At 40.8% G+C, this 20,820-nt stretch overlaps 1 protein-coding gene across 1 annotated transcript in view; it reads right to left on the bottom strand.

Moving 5' to 3' along the window:
* LOC129248648 (uncharacterized) overlaps positions 1-20,820 on the bottom strand; it is a 233,351-nt gene that overhangs the window by 78,965 nt on the left and 133,566 nt on the right. The window contains exons 9-12 of the mRNA XM_054888276.1: positions 12,364-19,638; positions 9,417-9,731; positions 7,525-9,333; positions 7,266-7,358 (exon numbers count right to left, since the gene is read on the bottom strand). Of these exons, the coding sequence (XP_054744251.1) occupies positions 7,266-7,358; positions 7,525-9,333; positions 9,417-9,731; positions 12,364-19,638 (9,492 nt within the window). The remainder of the gene's footprint in view (positions 1-7,265; positions 7,359-7,524; positions 9,334-9,416; positions 9,732-12,363; positions 19,639-20,820) is intronic.

Below are 20,820 nucleotides of genomic sequence, written 5' to 3' on the forward strand. Positions count from 1 at the left end.
AGTTTGCAAAGAATGGCCAAATGATGTTGAAATTAGTTTCGAGTTTTTAACAAGGTTCGAAAACACCAACATATTATTTTTAAAACGGTATTTGTGTAACGGTTTTCGATTTCCAGAACATTTTGGCAGTTTTGTTATTGAAACAAGCTCGGCATGTCTTTAAGAAATATAAAAAGGCCAGTCTGGTAGGCCAGTTGAATAGTCGACATTTTTTAAATTAACAGATGGTAGTATATGCCCGAAAGCCATACTTAGATTTATGATTTTTAAATCCGCATACTGTGGTGGCAATTTTTAGTGAAACATTTTGGTAAATTTTATTGTGTAAATAACGAAGATGAGTAAAATTTGTGTTAAGTTGGGAAATATACTCACTTTAATACTACATATTAATATAGTTTGAAATTGTTGACAGACATTTTTTGCGTCTTGAGTTTTAAGCCTGTCAAAATATTTTTGAGAATATTAAGAATATGCGCCAATCATTTTGGAAAAAAATCAGTCTGCTTTTTTCTTCAAATACTATTCATTCCTTCGCCTTTATACGAAAGTTCTAAATTACAGTTTTTGCAAAGCAAAGCAAAATTACTTATATTTGTTTTTTTTCTGTTTTTGAAATTCGTACGACATCCAACACATGCGCTCTGCCCTAAGGCGTACACTTTCTTGTGGTACTTCATGAAATATTTATATGTATGTATATGCAAGTTGTCCAAAGCAGTACGCATATATATAAATTAAAAAAAGGTATATACATACATACATATTATATATAAAGGGGAAATTATAAAAGGAAGATTTTGTATATGCTTTTTACAATGTTTTTTTTTGTTTAATTTACAAATTACCAAAAAATTATTAAAAAATACTATTAATACCAAAACTAATTTGTACAAAACTTAATAGCGCTTGGTCCAATATATTTTATTATTTTTACATATTTTTTAAGACGACAGTGTGGTTGTTTGTGCAACACAGCATGTATTTGTAAATATTTACAGGTGTTAGTATATAGCTCACTGCCAAGAAACAGTTTTATTTTTTAGATATATGTACAACTTACTAACTAATGCAAAATACCAAAAATATTTGTTTGTATTAGTCAATTTAGTTACAGCTGGCTGGTTTTCGGAACCCTAGGCGTTACTTATTATTATTTTATGTTTAATTCCAATGCTGTATAATTTTATAGATTTTTATGTTGTATGCTTCTTATAAACAAACTAAAATGCCAATATTAAAGTAAATAATTTGTGATAGGTGTAGAGAGGCACGAGCAGAGAGAGAGAGAGAGAGAAGATTAGTGAGTGAATGTGGTTTTCCTTTTTGTACAAAGGACGGCTTTTAGGCGCACTGATTTGCTTGTGTATATTTAATAGTTGCAAAAAAAAAACCAAAAAAAAAAACAATATATGTAAGAGAGTTAAGATAAGGTGAGTTACGATTTCTTTGTTTTTAAATTTATTAAACATTATTTTTTGGGTTATGGAATCATATTGATCAGGCGAATTGTTGGTGTATATATAGCGTGCTTTCGATTAATTAAAAAAAATTTCAAACAAAAAAGTTCAAAATAGTTTGCTGGCATATGTGAACCATGTGAGAATTGTCCCGTCCACAGTTCCCAATCTGAGACGTAGTTGATTTGTAAAAAAATTTATTTAATATAAAAAATTATATCTTTTCATTGCTCTTATAATTATTTGTAATTTAGGTCTTTCACTGTTTCTCAGCATTACATTTTAGTTTAAAATTTGTTCAAGACTTTTAAGTTCTCGTTTTCACACTCGTTTCGAAAAAAATATTTATTTCACGTGTTTCAAACAGCAGGGGGGGTCAACAAGTGAAGGAGCACATGGATATTGGAAGGGAACGCACGTTGTCAAAGGATGTGGGGGATCACACAGCTGTAACTAGTAAGTGGAACTGTGTATTTCTGTAAACGTGTGCGTGTATATGTGTGTGTGTTTGTGGGCGTGTGTTTGCGGAGATCGGTGTCATTTTAGTAACTCGTAATTTTTAATCTGCCGTTATGCTTCAAATTATTTATATACTTTTGTTGATATTTTGCCAGTCGGTGGTTATTTTTTTTGTAGAATTTTGTTGTTGTTGTTTGCTTTACTTATCGCTATCGCGGCGCTTGATCCGGTTTTGCAAATGTGCTTCTTATGATTTTTCTTCTGCTGTTAAATTTTTAGTATTAGCTCAACTGGTTGCTGCTGCTGTATTTGTTGTTTCAGCTACAATTTTGTGCACAGTTTTTACTTCGTTATTTGCAGGATTAGACATTTATACGTGGTTAGGTACATAGAGTTATTACTTCAATATCGCTTTACGATATCAAGTGTACAGTTAATACGGAGCGGGTGGGGGTTAAAAGGATGATGAGGCAGCCAGGACAGGGATATGATGAGCTTGAGGTGGTACAACAACGATTAATTGTTTCAATAATAAAAAATTAAATGAAAAACATTTATCGTCAGACTCAAAACCGCAATTTGTGTTTGTGAGCTTAAAGGCTACACAATCCTGTCTTATAAATTAATTTAAAATGCGTTGGAAGCCATGTTTGCACAAAAAGCTTACACAACTTTTTTGGGTTTTAAAGCATTTATAAAAGTTTCATTCGAATGCTTTCGACTTAAAACTTTAAAATTCGGCCTATGAGTTCATAAAAACTCTAGAGCTATTTACCTTACTAACATTTACAGCCAAATTCTGTGCACTTGATATATTCACCATCTTCCGCATTTTCAATATTGACTATTTATGAAGTGTTGGTATTCTGTGTCAAAAAGAAAACCCTTTTCTTAATCAATTGCCAAGAGGTCAAATTGTTTTAACAAATCAACACATTTCTGAACGATTGAAAATTTATCTATTAAAGCTACACAAATCAGGTAGCATGCTCGCGTTTTGATTTTATGTAAATAAATAGCTTAAATTATGTAGAAGTAATGGAAAATTGCGTGTTTTACGTTTTTGCGGACCGTACTGCGTATAATAACTCCTTAGTTTTATCAAGTTATGCACAGAATACCAAAAAGCTTTCGACTTCATAAAAATCGTAATTATTTGTAAATTTTCTGTTGATTTGCCAAGTGCACAAAATTAGGCTCGAAGCGTTTGGTTCTTAGAAATTCTGTGTTTTGTCGAATATTACAACATTCCACTATTTAAAGTATGTAATGTGCTTGAAAGTTTGGCATATCAAAGGATGTTACTTTAGGATACATAAAATAACGTATCTTGAAGCTTTCAAAAAAGTTGTATTGAACTTTTCTTCAGTGAAAGTTCTAAGGTTGTCAACGTTTTTGCAGGTGTTGGTAAAATTTTGATTTCGAGAGCTTTAAGTTATACGAGGGGAATAGAAATTATATTTTGTCACACATTTGCGTCTTGAAAACAGGCTTTAAACTTGAACCTTAATAGTAAAGTTAACAGAAGAATACAGTTCTTGAACTGACAAGTACATTTATTTTGCCTGGAGGTTGAATTAACGTGAAAACACGACTTGGGTGGTGCAAGTTTTCTTTAGCAGAGCTCATAAAGGCCAAAAGTAAAAGCAATATGAAAATATAAAAAGCTATAAAGGGTTAAACTTTCGATGCAGGCTTCTTTTTTGAGTGATATTATAGTCCATTGTTGTTTTCCCAAGATATTTTAAAGTGTTCTGGCAGAGTGTTCAAAGATTAGCTTTTGAGTTCTCCAGCAAACTTAGCCTTTACTGAGCTATTCAAAATGTTATGTTATGAAATTAAATAACATGCGTTTCTTGGAAGTCGTCTATTGTGTTATACCAAGACTATGGCTATGGCTAGATTCTAAATACACTGAAGTGTAACAACAAAGTTATCGATATGAATTATTATCGTAATGCTTGTCACGCGGCAGGCAAGGGAAAGCCTCCGAGTACGTTTCTGCAATTAAAGAAAGCTTCTCATCAACTAGCGATCGAAAACGTTATATATTATGGTGAAGGAATCTGGCCTAAACCAGCTCAGATTGTTTACGACACTTTAACATTTTAACACATAATATGTATGAATATAGCGTGGAATAAGTATGTAAATAAATGTTGAAAAAGTTTTCAAGCTTGTGTAAATGAATGTTGTTTTTAGTTAAATAAAGCTTTTTAAAATTATAGATGCATTTAATAATAAAAATGTTATGTTGATATTCATTCCATATATATATATACATATATGATATATTTGGCGCCTACACCCTTTTTGGGTGTTTAGCCGAGCCTCCTCCTCCTATTTGTGTTGTGCGTCTTGATGTTGTTCCACAAATGGAGGGACCTACAGTTTCAAGCCGACTCCGAACGGCAGATATTTTTTGAGAAGCTTTTTCATGGCAGAAATACACTCGGAGGTTTGGCATTGCCTGCCGAAGGGCGACCGCTATTAGAGTTTAGTTGTTCTTAATTTTAGTGTTTCACCGAGATTCGAACCAACGTTCTCTCTGTGAATTCCGAATGGTAATCACGCACCAACCCATTCGGCTACGGCGGCCGCCCATATTCATTCCATATTCATTCCATATATGTATTATCAAATTTTGAAGGAAAGCTTTTGTTACTCTAAGCGATTAAAGCGCTTAGAATGAATGCGAAACAATGTGTATCACGCTTAGATAGTACAAAATCAAAAACAAAAGAAATAAGAAAATAAATAAAAAGACTTCCTGAACTATTTAAGTGACCCAGTGCATGACGATTACACTACGAAATAGTGCTGAAAAAGTGTTTACCAACTTCAAATTCTCAACTTAAGTATTCTGATAGCATGAAGATGGACGCCGGCGCCCGTATGGACATTTTGCCTGTATTGCAGTTGTCAGTCTGGCTTTAAAATTAATATAGTATGCATTGAGAATATTCTTCTATTAGAAGATTTCTTTTTTGTTGGATTTTTACTGTGAACTGAAAAAGAAATGCGCGTACAAAATGTTTATATTAAGTATACATATATCTACAAACATACTTAAATTTTCACATTTGAATTGTTTGATGCATTTGATTTATCACCAGATTTACCATATAAAAAACTAGTTTTTGAATTATTTAAATATTTCAGCCTTATCATGAGTTTCGCTCAGTTGGCTTCACCCGAAGCAAATTCCACTTCGAATCAGCTGGTGTACTATAATTCGAACTTAACATATGAACTCTCTGAGCGCTACATGAAAAGTTGAATATTTTTAAGTATAGTGATCAATTGACAATTTTGATAAAATTTAATAAGCATTCAATGGCAGGGTTTTGCGAAAGGAAGATACAATATGAGAGCTCGGACACAGCTGAGAGACACGTTCCCACGGCAGTCGGTTCCGCCTTACCGGAACGAGCCGGATTTATATTCGGTCAAGGACTGTCACTCTTGAAGCATGCCTCTTTATTGCTGGAATATTATAGGTTAAACAAAGCAGCTTTTTTTTTTGCTAGATTTATTAACCATTTCATTACCACATTCGAGACAAAAATGTGTACCATATGTACACTATATGACATAGTTAATCATCCCTACTATGCTTGCTATGTTTGAAGAGATATAAGTAATATTTTAGGTCACTTAAAGTGTTCAAAAATAGTTTATCACGTTGTTATGTAATATATGTATCTGAAAATATTTGAATACAATTTTAGAACTTATTATTTTGGATTGTACTGCCCATGAAATTTTTTTTTTTTCTTATCAAAATAAATTAGGTCTCGCTGCTAGGAAATATTTTCCTTTCCACATAGTGTTCTGGATAATGGTTTTCTTTTATTGGGATGGTCTTTTCAGGATAAGTGATGAAGGATGTGTGTATGTGTGTGTAAGTATATATGGGGACGTGTATGTGAAGGTGTGTTTTTTAAGGAAAACTGACTTTTGTTGTGCAACGATTAACAACATATGTTTAGTATGTATGTAATATTGTATACTTGTAGCAAATGTTGTACTACGTAGCGGATCCGAGTTAGAGGCCTACTGATTTATGTATTTAAATTTAGAATTGTTTTTTTATCAACAATGAAAGCATATTTGGAAAGGGTTATTTTTCTATTTGCGTTGCTATTAATTTTGTGGCACGAATATGTGAATGGTATATGTATTTTGTATGTAACTATAAATCATATATGCATGTGTTACATGTATGTATGTATGCACAGATTGGGAGACCGCGATAGCGACAGCGACATTCCACGAACTTTCATATGCGTTAAAGTTTGTTTTGTTTTTCAAAATTTTGTTTTTCAAGTTGGTATTTAAGTTTTGTATATCACACTTGAAACATGTAAATGTATTTGACGTACGAATAGTATAAAGCGCTGTATGTTGATTTGCTTAGAAAAAAATGCTGATAAGAAAACTCAAAAATTATAAAATTCAAATAAAAAGTAAATAAAAAAATAAATATACCTAAGCTAAGCGAAATTGAAATGAAAAATATTTAAAGTGCACTAAAATGTTTTATATTATATTTTTAGCAAATTATTTTGCTGAGTGTAGTTTTTAATATTTCTCTTTCTTTCCTGCGATTTGCTCTCTTCTTAGTTTATTTATCCTGTCTATGGGACATTAAAGACATCGCGTGTTTATATTATTTTGTATATGTTTCCAGATGTGTGGGTGTGTTTGTGTGATACGTTAAGAATGGCTAAAACCCCATCAACTATATTTGTATTAAACTCAAAATATTGTTTTTATTGTATTTAAACACACTACACTGTGAGAAATATTTGCTTAATAACAACTGTTCACCGCAATCGAGTGATTATTTTTGCTGTGTAAGAGGTTAAATTCAATTCATAAAATTTGGTAAAACAATTAGGTAATTATTTAAAATTTTTCGACTTTACATAATGTTCAATTAAAATTATTTAATAAGAAACATTTGTTAAACTAATCAAACAAACATATTTGTAAAATTGGGGTTAATTTTTGTATTAAATATTTATATGCCAATACTGTATATTTTCTTTTTCTTTTTGAAATTGCATAAAAAACATAAATCTCGAATCAAACAATGGTTACTCACAAAATAAATATTATTTAGAATTAATTGTGTACGCTATTGGTGGTATTAGACGAGGTCTCAAATGTTTATTTTTGCAACAAAACAAAAAATAAAGAGAGGCTAAACTAAAAAGTCTGCAATTAAAAAAATCTGTACTAAACTTGATAGGATTGCTAAAAAGTTCTGGTTATTTTTTTATTTATCAATTTAAATATACTAAAGGATACATAAAATGGCAGTAGAGTTTCAGTACTTACCATGCCGGCAGACATACTCGACTCCTTGGCGCACACATTCGCCGGTAATACAACCCTGAGTGCGGCAGTCTTCTTGGGGTGGTGTTAAGTAACCTAACAAGTAAATGGAAGGTGAAACGAAGTTAATGAAAGTATATAGGTTAAATGAAGAAAAGTGTAGGAAATGTTAATCACAACAAAAACTTTTCTAAAATTTCGAAACATTAAACAAAAATTAATTGTTTTCTCTTTTTTTTAACATCTGCTTCTTCATACTCACATTGCACATACGCATCGCCATATGGGAATTCTTCGGGACAGTAGCATTGTGCCTCGTTGTGCTCCAGCACGTGACAAGCAGCATTCTGCCCGCATGGCTGCTCTGCGCATGCATTCACCAGATGTCCTTCGCATACACATCCCTTGTGTGCATCTCCCATACAACCGTCCATACAGGCACACTCATATCCACCAGGTACTTCTATACATTTGGAATTTGCGCCGCAAGGATCATTCGCACAGCCGCCATACAATGAGCGACATTCAGTTTCGGGGCTGCCAAAGTAGTCGGGTGGGCATGAACATTGTGGTTTGCGATCCACCACACGACATTGAGCATTAACTCCACATGCGCCATATTCCAAGCAGGGATTGCGACATTTGCCAGCATCACAGCGTTTATTGGGCTCACAATCGGCATCTTGCGCACATTGGAATTGCACGCATTCTTTGCTCGGTTCACCTTCATAGCCATCGGGGCAATAGCATAACATACGATGATCGGAGATAGTGCAGAGCGCATTGCGACCACAAGCTGACTTGCCAGCACACGGATCGGCACATTTGCCTTTGAGGCAGCTTTGGTCGGTGGGACAGTCGGAGTTAGCCTTGCAGCCAGCAAGGCAAGTACCGCGTTCACAGAGTTGTCCGAGTGGGCAATTGCGTCCGGTGCCGCACTTCTGGCGACATTTACCACGTGTGCATACTTGACCGCAAGCGCAGTCGTCGGTATGCGTACATGTTTCGGCGCAGTAGGTATTCGTTTCATCACATTGGCAGGTGGGATTACAGCGCTGTGGAGGTTGTTGACAACCGCTGAGTCCGTCGCCGAGGAAGCCATTCGGGCAGCTACATTGGACACCGTGGTTGACCACTAAACAGTTGGCACATTGCCCACATTGTCCAGGCGTCTCACAGGGATTTTTACATTTCTTATTGACGCACGCCTCATTGCTCGGACAGGTGAGATCATTGCGACAACCAATTTGACAAACGCGATTTTCGCAGATTTGTCCTTGCGCGCAAGCAGAGTCGGTGTTGCAAACGGTGCGACAGGTGCCACGCATGCAGCGCTCATCCGCTAGACAGTTTTGATCATTTCGACATTTTCCTTGACAGCTGCCACCGTAACAGATTTGGTTTGCATCGCAATTTTCGTTCTGCACACAGGCGATGCGTGGTGTTTTGCATGATATATCTGCGTTGCCGACTAGACCTTGCGGGCATGAGCATTTCTTGCGATGATCAATTACTAGACATTCGGCATTTGTGCCGCAAGTGGCTGGTTCGGCGCAAGGATTCACGCACTGTTGATTAACACAAGCCAGATCGAGTGGACAACCCTGATCCGAGCGGCAACCAGCTACGCAAGTTAGACCTAAGCAAACTTCGCTGCTCCGACAATCATCATCTCGTCGACAAAGTGGCTTACAGACACCTCCTTGACAACGTTCATTCGAAAGACAGCCCGCATTGTCGGCGCATGGCGGACGACAGGCAAACTCAAAGCAAGCTAATCCATTTGGACAATCGCGATTTTCATTACAGTCGAGTGGTGGACTGCGCACGCAACCGACCTGTGGTGTAGGATTCGGCACCATGCCGTCAAGACAACTGCAAATAGCGCGATGATTAGACACGGAACAGACAGAGTTTGGACCGCAAGGATTCTCTAGGCAAGGATTAGTGCACTTGTCGTGGCGGCAGGACTCGGAAGCGCTACAGTCGTCATCAATACGACAGCCATATACGCATTTATTGTGCAAACAAACATGCCCGAGGAAGCAATCATTATCCACTCGGCAAGTCACTAGAATGGTAGGAGAAGGTGCAAAATTAGTTATTCATTAAGTATTCTAATATGGTTCCTATACTTTTTATTCCAATACTTACGCATGCAGCTACCACGCAGGCACTTTTCATTCAACGCACAATCCTGATCGCTTTGACAAGCCGGCTGACACATTGAGTCGTGACAGTTATAGCCTTCCCGGCATTCTGCATCGCTGTTGCAGGCTACTGGTATGCGCACACATTCCACGTCCGGATTACCAGTGAAACCGGCTGGGCAGGAGCATTGTTTATAGTGAATTTGTATGTGACATTCAGCATTCATACCGCAAGCTTGTGCCTGCAGGCAGGGGTTTACACACTGGCCACCTTGACACACCTCAGATGAGCCGCATTCGGTGTCGAGTATGCAGGCAGCTGCAAAATGTGAAGGATAGGTTAGCTATGCTTCGCTCAGGATTTCGCAATAATGTCTCGTCTGCTTTTCATTGAATGGTCCTTAGTTGAGTAGGTTATGTATATTAAGTTATTTTTTTATTGTGGTAATTCTGTAATGTTACACGTCCGAATCGTCTGTTGCCCTAATCTGTTTAAACTTCGAATCCTTTAATTTTGTGTTCTGCGAGTGAAAAACTAAATAACTTCTTTGAGGATGACTTTTTTCTCATGAATGGGATCTGAAAGGGCTCGGAGACCAAGCCAAACAAAAGAAAACCTTAACAGTGCTGACGGTGTCCTAAGAGACATATTCAATTCCAATTATTTTTCATAGGTAATAATTTTTAAATATTTATTTGCAACTAGTTTTGTAAGATAAAGAATGTGAAACAGAAGTCCCATTAAATAAAATACAAGTTTTATATTAAGTGGAATGGAAGAATACACAATCGAGCAACGCGTTAAAGTTATTCAGGCTTATTATGAAAACGGGCGTTCAAATCAAAATGCATATCGCGCACTTCGTGAAGAAAATCATCTTCAGTGATGAGGCACATTTTCGCCTCAGGGGATTCGTCAATAAGCAGAATTGCCGGCGGCATTATTGGGCCGTATTTTTTCCAAAATGAGGCCGGTCAGGCAGTTACTGTGAATAGTGTTCGCTATCGTGAGATGATAACGAACTTTTTATGGCCCGAATTGGAAGATATGGATGTGGACGATATGTGGTTTCAACAGGACGGTGCCACTTGTCACACAGCTAACTAAACAATGGCTCTTTTGCGCAAAAAATTTGATGGCCCCAAGATCATGTGATTTGACACCGTTGGACTTCTTGCTATGGGGTTATTTGAAAGAAAAGGTGTATGTCGATAAGCCAGAAACAATTCAAGAGCTAAAGGATGAGATAATTCGGCACTTTAACGGCATAGAACCTCAATTATGCCTCAGCGTCATCGAAAATTTGGACCATCGGATGGCGGTGTGCCGCCGAGACCACGGCGGCCATTTGGCCGATATTTTTTTCCATACGTAATTGAGCCATACCAATATTATAATAAAGAGAAATGACAATAATTTCCTAAAAAAATGTATTTAATTCAAAATCAACACAGGCCTTTGAAACTTAACCACCCTTTAGATGTTGTATTGGGGACATCAGAAGACATCCTATCGCAGTCCTTATGGCAGGTCTGTAGCTTCGTCCACTGCGAATCACTGGTTCCAGGCGACCACACAGGCGCATCATAGTTTAGTCGATAGCAACATTTCTTTGTCTTTGCCCCAATGTCATTTGCCCGACGCCATTATCGTGCAGTCGTCAGCGTATGAAACCAGGGAGACTCCCTCTGACTTCGACTTCGAGATATAGAAGTTAAAAAGCCAGGGTGAAAGTCCCTTGCGGAACTCCTTGGTTTATTTTCCTCTCTTCCGATATTTGGTTTCGAAATAGCACCGAGGAATGACGACTACTCAGGTAGTTTGCGGTCCACCTCTTCCGCCTTGATGGGAGTAGCGACTGTAAGATATCATCTATTAGCGTGGCGTGGCTGACTGCATCGAAAGCTTTTTTAGGTCCAACGGTACTAGGACAGTCCTTTCGCAGGGGCGGTTTTGCTTGAGCCCGCGGTTTATCTGAGGGATAATGCTGGTGAGTGCTGTGGTGGTGCTGTGTACTCTTCGGAAGACATGCTGGTGTGAGGCTGGGGTCAGATGTTTCGTGTAAAGAGGGAGTAGAAGGGCTTCAAGTGTCTTCAACACTGGGGAAAAGAGAGTTATCCGATGATAAGAATCCCAGGCTTCAGCAGTGGGACCACTTTCCCTGATTTCCACTTGTCAGGAATAATGAGAGTGGCCAAAGACATATTGAAGACTCTTGTGAGGTACACCATATGAAATCAACCATATGAATTTTGTTTTGTTTGCCCTCGCTGTTCAGGAACTTATATTAAGCAGACGGAGGTTGGTTTATGTGGACCTTTCTATCTAAGAACCTAAACAAAAATTGATTGTAAGATCTAAAACGCCCTTGGCCGAGGACTCAATGTGTTGACGTGTAGTTAGTTCGTGGAGACTGTAAGCCTAAAAATCTTCGTTATCGAGAACTATTTGTCTGTGGGTTTCGAAACCGGGCAAAACCGAATGATAGTGACGCCCAAACCCATTTAGCTACGGTGACTTATTCGAATTTTAAGTATATTTCGTTTTCCGTTACGTTTTAATTTCCAGAGTTTCAGAATTAAAGCGACATTTTGCACTTTCTCTTTTCCAAAATTTTTATATTTGTTTTTTAGTTATGTTATCGGTATATCTTATTTTTTTCGGTAAGTGTTCACAATTCACCATGGACTATACTAGGTTTGGTTACATGGAATTAATTTCATACACATAAACACAAAGTATATATGTATGTAGGTACTACAAAGACCCATGTGTATGGAATATTTTGTAAGTAGGGTAGTATGCAGTGTAGTATTTAACTACAAAGTTAGCGCACTAAGGGGTTACTCTAAGAAGTAGTTTATTTTTTGGTTTTACTATTTTCAAAATCTAAACCGTTCCGTAATTAGCGTTCGTTATATTTTTTGGTTCGCTGTATGTTAGTACTTACGTTTACATATACTATCCGAACAGTAGGTATTGGTCGGGCAGTCGCTGGTCATTTGACATGGTACGGGTAGTGGCTTACAGCCGGTAATCCGATCAGCGGGATTACCATCGTAACCATTACGGCATGCACAATGAGCTTGATGACCCTTAGGTATACATTCGGCATTCTTGCCACACTTAACATTCGCACAAACATCTTGACACTTGGATATACCATTAATTTTCGTGCATTCAGCATGCGGGGGACAATCTTCATTAGTTTCACACTCCACCGCGGTGCGACAACCTTCGTTGTAGGGATCACCAACCAAACCTGGGGGACAAGTGCATTTAAAGGAACCGCGCGAATTACGGCAACGAGCACCGGGACCACAAGGTGCATCCTTACAAAAGTTTATAACGTCACAGCGCATGCGCGGATCTCCGGTATAGCCGGGTTGACAGTGGCATACTTGCTTGTGATTTTCAGTAGTGCACAGGGCATTTTCTCCACATGGTTCGCCAATAAGGCAAGCTATCTTGCACATGTGATCATCGCATGTCTTGTCGTTGGAGCAATCCGTGTCCGTGCTACATTCAATCTTGCGACAACCACTCTTCGGATCACCGAAGAAGCCTTCCTTACATTCACAATCGGGCGCGTGACTGCGCGCAATACATTCGGCATTGCGTCCACAAATAGCGCGACCTAGGCATACATTTTCGCACGATGCACGTCCGTAGGTATCCTGTATACAACTCTCGTTTACACCGCAGTCATCATCATCTCGGCAAAGCACCTCTTTGGTGCAAATACTGTTGAGGCAGTACTGGAATTCAGGACATGAGGAGTTCGCACGGCATGTGGGTTGACAGACGCCTTGTATGCACAATTGATCAGAAATGCAATCACGCACAGAAGAACAGAGCGTGGCGCAGATGCCATTGGTGCAAATTGTTCCAGAAGCGCATTGGCTGTCTGTGTTGCAATATTGTAGTGGTACGCAACCAAGTTGCGCATCACCCGTTGTGCCAGTTTCACAAGTACACATGCCGATGTGGTTTTGGGCGGTGCAACGTGAATTTGTACCGCAAACGTTTGGTAGAGAGCAAGGATCCACACATTTTGCATCCAAGCAGGCCTTTTCGTTGATGCAGTCTTCATTGTCCGAACATTCGACATAAACACATTCGATGGATGGATCACCACGTGAGTTGGGTGGGCATGCACAGATGGCGTTGTGTGACTGAGCTAAACAGGTTGCATTACGCCCACAAGCATTTTCACGTTCGCAAGAGTTACGGCAGCGAGCATTTTGACAGCTCGCACTGGAAGGGCAGTCTGAGTCGGTGAGGCATTCGATGGGATCGCGACAACCTACATTGATTGGATCGCCAATAAGACCTTCGGGGCAATGACACTGGAAGGTGCCGGGCTGATTTTGACAGAAGGCGGTGCTGTGGCAGGGATGAGACAGACATTCATCGATATCTTCGCAGACGCCGTTTACGAGCTGATAGCCCTCATAGCAGGAACACAATACTTGGTGATTAGCAACATTACAGGTACCTTTTCCACACAAAATATGATCGCAAGGCTTGATGCAACGGTTGGTTTCACTATCACAAGCCTTGTCGTTGGCGCAGTCATCATCCACGATACATTCAACTTTAAAGCAACCAACTACGTGTTCGCTGGGATCTCCTAAATGACCAGGAGGGCAATAGCAAGATGCCTGATGATTTTCAGCATTGCAGAGTGCATTCGGTCCGCATGTTGTATTAGTGCAAGGCTCCGTACATTTGTCGCTAACGCAGGCTAAGTTATTTGCGCAATCGTCATCCTTATAACATTCCTTAGGCTTGATGCAGCCTTGTTGAGAGAGCCCGTCGCCCACTGTACCTTCAGGACATATACAACGGTATGAGCCGGGTAAGTTCTCACAGCGTGCTGTTGAATGACAAGGCTCCTCTGTGCATTCGTCAATGTCGGAGCAACCAAACGGTGTGCCAATAAAGCCAGAGGCACATTTACATTTGCCGCTGAGGCAGAGCTCTGTAGGTGGACAATCAGCATCAGAATCGCAGCCAGGTTGACAGGTGCCATCGTTTTTGCAAATTTCGCCTGGCAAGCAGTTGTTGCTAGTGTAACAAACTTTACGACAGACATTTTGGTAACAGCGTTCGCCAATAGCACAAGCAGATGTCTTCTGACAAGGAAGATTGCACTGGTTACCGATGCACATGTGGCCGCTGGGACACTGGTTGGTGGCCAAGCAAGGAGCGGGTACACGCACGCAACCTTGATCAGGTGTGGGATTACCTTCGAAGCCTTCTGGGCAAGTGCACTGACTGAGATGTTTATCTATACTACAAAGCGCATTTGGTCCGCAGATGCCACCCGCTTTGCATGGATCGGTGCATTTGTTATTTATACATGATTGTTCGGCTGAGCAATCTTTGTTACTGCGACATCCAATAACGCAAAAGCCTTCAAGGCAAGCCAAACCTGATGTACATTGACTATGATCCAAACAAGGTATCACACAAATATTACTGAAACATTTCTCGCCGAACGAGCAGTCATCCGTATTACGACATGCCACGCGACACTGCCCGTTGTAACAAATATTTCCGCCGCAGTCAACGTCAGATTTACATCTGGACACCGAGCGTACGCAGCCATCCTTTGGTGAATCTCCGTTCTGTTGGAATTTCAGGGGACAAGTACAAACAGGTTTACGATTAACAACCTTGCATTCGGAGTTTTGACCGCAAGCATTCTCGCAGGGATCAATGCAGCGACCATTAGTGCAAATTGTATTCGCTGGGCAATCGGCATCGTCATTTGGGCATTGACTATCTGGACGACAACCGCTCGTTTCGGGATCACCAATAAAGTTTTCAGGGCAGCGACATATTGGGCCGTGGGGTGTGACCTCGCAAATGGCGGAATGGTGACAAGTTCCAGGAACACAGCCACTAACTTTGGTGCATTCCACCTCTGGTATTGGATTTCCTTTGAAGCCAGGTGGACATTGACAAACCGCGCGATGATCCTCGGCAATGCAAATGGAGTTCTCACCACAAGACTCATCATCACAAACATCGTAGCAAGTGTGTGTCATGCGATTGCACATTTTTGTTGGTGGGCAGTCGTGATTGTAGACACATGGGACGCTCTGACAGCCATTGAAAGGATCATTGGGATCCCCCGCAAAAGGTCCAGGTGGACATTGACATTGAGCGAGATGGTTGTTGGTGATACAAACTGCATGTGGTCCACACTTCATGCTTTCGCAAGCTGGTCGGCAGGAGAGACTTTCGCTTGGTCCAAATTTAACACACGCTTCCGATTCAGCGCATTCAGCATTAGTACGACATTGATTTTTTGCCACTGGCTGACAACCATTCCGGTCATTTGGGTTACCAACGAAGCCAGGTAGACAATCACAGCGGCCCTGGTGGTTGCGTGCCACACAAAGCGAGTTACCAGGGCATGTGAATTCATCACAAATTGAAATGCATTTTAGCACACCGACCACATCTGGTCGGCAGGCAGAAGCTGTAGGGCAGTCCCTGTCGCTGGTACAGTCTGGCAATGAGGGTTTTTCGCAGGAAGAAGTAACTGGATTCCAAACAAAACTGTCTGCGCAGTTGCATAAAGCAAGCCCATTCGCGTCGATATTACAAACTTCATTTGCGCCACAGACGACCTTCGAGCAACGATTGATACATCCTTTTGTTCCTTGCATATCGGGTCCGCACGAGTAGCCAGATTCACAATCATTGTCCGATTTGCATTTATCTTCAATATCTGGTACTTTCCGTTCTGGTTGACAGCCCACTTGCAAATTGCTTGGATTGCCAAAATAGCCATCAGTGCAGATACATGAAGATAGATGATTATTTGATACACAAAGCGCGTTAGGTCCACACTGAATCTTTGTGCAAGCATCGACACACTTTCGCAAACCTTTACCAAGTTGGAAACATATTTCTGAGTGTTTGCAGTCCGCATCGTTGTTGCATTGGCCATGAATGGTGCAACCACTATTGGTATCATATGGATCACCAATATAGCCAAGGGGACAGATACATTTACCGCCATCACAGACTGCTCTCGGCCCGCAGGCAGTATTTGAGCACAGATTTTTACACTTTCCGCTCTCGCAAGTAAAGCCATCGGGGCATTCCACACGCGCGTTGCATTCACAACCCTCTGCATTATTACAGAAAATAGTATCGACCGGTTGACAACTGCTGAATGGATCACCGGCAAAGCCGGATAAGCACACACATTCGAAACCACCGTGGGTGTTGAGGCAAGCAGCGTTCAGACCACATGGTTTGTTCACGCATTCATCCACATCCTGGCAGCCTACATACGCATTACCGGTGAAGCCTTGTGGACAGATACAGCTAATTTGTTGACCATCAGCGCGACATTCAGCATTCGAGCCACAACTATTGGGTGAGCACATATTTTTGCTCTGTATACCACATCCTTCATAGGGGTTGCCGGTGGTGCCAGGATTGCAAGCGCATGCACTACTGCCGAAACCATACTCACAATGAGCATTCTCACCACAATTTGGATCACATTCAGCATATTTAACAGGTGGCACACACACGAGGTCTGGGTTGCCAATAAAGTTGGGTTCGCAAACACATTTCCCGCTGGTCTTATCGCAGGTGGCACCAATGCCACATACCACGCCATCACAGCGTTCCTTACAGCGACCATTGATACAAACCTGTCGCTCGGCGCACGGGCGTGATGCACTGCACTGATCCGTTGAGCACGAACCGCCTGGGAACGGATTACCAAAGTAACCGTGTGGGCATTTACAGGTTGGTCCTTCCGAAGTAGGTATGCAGAGTGCTCCTTCGCCGCAAATGATGTCCTTACATTGCGATACACAGTCGCCATTTGGATCTTTGCTATAACCGACGCGACAGCGACACCAGCCCGCGTGATTTTCTGTCTCACAAAAAGCGTTGGGACCGCAAAGTAGACTGGAACATGGAGATACGCAAGTGCCCTCCACGCATGCCAAATTACTCGCACAATCCTCATTGCTTGTACATGTGCTCTTCGGCGCGCCAGTTTCCAATATGCAACCGCTTTTATATGGATCACCAGTAAAGCCTTTGGGACAAACACACTGATAGCCGCCTTTTTTATTAACGCAATAAGCACCGTAAGCGCAAGGCAGGTGCGCACATTCATCTTCATCTGTACAGCCCATGAGCGGATCTCCTTTGAAGCCTGGTTCACACATACACTGTGGTGGATCCGTTGGTGTACACTTGGCGTTGATGCCACAAGGAAAACGTTCACAAGGGCTCTTACATTTGTTATTATCGTAGGGGTCCAAAAAGAAAGGTGGTGGGCATACGCATTCACCTGGCTGCACACATTTTTCATTCGTGCCGCATTCTTTATCAGCGGCGCATTTTCTTTGCGCTGGTGCGCAAAATCCGTGATATGCATCACCGTTGTAACCCTCAGGACAGGCACAGGTAAAACTGCCAGGGATATTGATGCACTCTGCACCAAAAGCGCACACTTGAGAGTCACGCTCTACACATTCGTCTACATCAATGCAAGAACCATCCGGACCGGCTTTAAAACCCTTCGGGCAAGCGCAGTAGCTAACGCCACCAGCGATAGAAATACACTCTGCACCGCTGGGACATTTTTTATTTTTTGAGCAATCAGCAAGTATGCAGCTATTACCTACCAGCTTGTAGGGTGGTTGGCATTGACACTCCGGAGATTGGCATTGTTCGCACATAACGAAGGGGTTGCCACTGAAGCCTTGTGGGCATTTACATTCATAGCTGCCGGGCAAATTTTTGCATACCGCATTAAGGCCGCAAGCTGCTTTTTGGCGACTCGGAGAGCACTCATCAATATCCTGACACTGTCCAGTTTCTGCATTACGTTCGTATCCTTGTCGACAAATGCACACGCCATTACCGGTGTATGAATCTGTGACGCAAGTTTCACCGGGCGAACAGGGGTTTGAGTCGGAACACGTGAAAGCGACTTTGCCTTCGGTACAGCCTTCCCGGTAGGGATCGCCACTCGTGCCACTGGGACATTGGCAGAGATAGCCACCGGGTGTGTTTGTGCAGATAGCATTTGCCTGACATGGATTCGCCTTGCATTCATCGATATCATGACAGCCACCTGGTGTATTAGGACTGCCGGTGTAACCTTCGACGCATAAACATTGCGATTGTCCGTTAGCTAACATGCACTGTGCGTGCGCTCCACAATTAACCGCTTCGCAGGGATGGCGACAATCATTGCCAATATTTGGCTGTGGGCAGAGACAATGTTTTCCTGCATCGCAAATAGCATTGCCTGGGCAGTCCTTATCTGTGGAGCACGAAACAATCGGCACGCAACGTACTGTAGGATCCGGATCAGGTATTGAATCCGTGGGACAGCGACAATTATAACCGCCATTCATATTTATGCATTCTGCACCTTCGCTGCATTTGTTGCCCAAGTGACATTCGTCTACGTCCACACACTTGGCGTGCGGATCACCAGAGAAGCCAGATGGGCATGTGCAAGTAAAGCTTCCCAAAGTATTCTTGCATGTTGCATTGACGCCGCAACTGCCAAAAGGACCATGTACCGTATCACATTCGTCAATATCCACGCAACCGGCTGCAATGTCACTGGGATTGAAAGTCCAACCGTCTTCGCAGATGCAGTATGCCTCGTTGCCATCAGGCCTGCAGTAAGCATGCTCACCACAATGTACATCCTCACAGGGTTCCTTGCATGCAATACGCGGTGGTGTGCCTACAAAACCAGCCTCACAATCGCAACGGAATGAGCCGGGCGTATTTATACATTGTGCATGCACGCCACAGGCGTCCGCATGCGTGCGACATTCATCGATGTCGACACAACTGGAGCCAATCGGTTCGAAGCCATCCAAACAGAAACACTGATTCTCAATACATTCCGCATTATTCGTGCAATCGAAGCTGCTGCGACAAAGTATATTTACATCGACCTGCTCGCAAGCTACTTTCGGATCCGGCTTTCCATCGAAGCCTTGTGGACACTTGCAGTTGTAGCCTGGAACGGCATTTTCGCAAATAGCATGTGTGCCACATGGTTTGTCCAGCGCGGTGCACTCATCAATGTCGGTGCAGCCACGGAAGGGATCGCCAGTGTAGTCGTGTTTGCAGGTGCAAACAAAGCTGCCGACGGTGTCGGTGCAGATCGCATTCTCGCCACAAGGATTGTCCTGACACTCGTTGATGTCTAAAGTGCGCGTGTAACATTGGTGCGGTGACGTTGCCGAAACGTGCGAAGAGGTGCAAGGGAATTTGTTCAAACATACGGTTCGGTTGTTGTCGTGAAGTAGTTATTGGTTTGGCATCATTTGGTACGATTTTTTGGTTTGGTTGGTTCGGTTTAGTGAATTGAATTTTAAGGCATTCGGATGGTGGGCGTTGATTGCAATAGTGATGGTGGTGGTGGTTGGTAGTGTTGGGAGAAGGTTGTTAATTATTTAAAAATCAAACAAAGAAAGAAAATACTTGGTTACAATGTAATAATGATTGTAATGATTTTTGATGGATAAATATATGTTTGTATGTGTAGGAATAGCGTGAAAATAGGCAGTAGAGGGTAGGTAATATAGTATCAAGTAAGCTTCTCGAAAGCTTAAAGTTTATTAAAAAGCATAAGTTAAGCAGTTTAAAAAATGAATTCAAGAAGCGTTCTTTAAAAGCTGAGATATGTTCGAATATCTCATTGAGTGTGTTGAAAAGCTTAGGTGTGGAGAATTTTGATGCATCCCCAGCAAACTTACTTTGATATTTGGCAACAAATGGAAAATGAATATAATAAGATTTGTAAGCTTTTGCTTGAATAAGACGTTTTGAGTAAAATGAAAATAAGTAAACAAATTATATGGTTCACCGAAATTTTGAGATACAAACAGAGACAGCTCTTTTTGCCATTGTAGGCAGCTCTAAACCATACAAATAATAATTATTTTAAGAAAATTTTGACCGAGTGATCTGGGAGAGTCTGCTCATCGATTCCATGTCAAGCGATCCAAGTATTTTGGACATCGTAAATTTTTCTGAAAATTGGTTTATTTGTAAGCTTGAATCTAATAAGAAATAAACTAAAAAATTTTGAAAAAATTAATAATTCGCAGATTTATTCAATGCTGAAAATTTTTGTAAGTTCTTTTAGACGTAAATTTTATTTTTAATTTCTTAGAATAAAATGTTCTTCCAAAAACATTTTTCGAAAAAAGGTTAATTTTTTGTTCAAAATTTATGAAAATTTTTCTTGTAGTGTAATTTCTTGAATTAATATATTAATTGCACGTATTTGAATATAACTCGATAAGTTATAAAACTTTGAGGGATTACTGAGCATAGTCTCAACTATTGACGAAATAATTTCAGGAAATCAGGAATTTTCCCC

This window comes from Anastrepha obliqua, chromosome 5, assembly GCF_027943255.1.
Source record: "Anastrepha obliqua isolate idAnaObli1 chromosome 5, idAnaObli1_1.0, whole genome shotgun sequence".
Lineage (NCBI taxonomy): Eukaryota > Metazoa > Arthropoda > Insecta > Diptera > Tephritidae > Anastrepha > Anastrepha obliqua.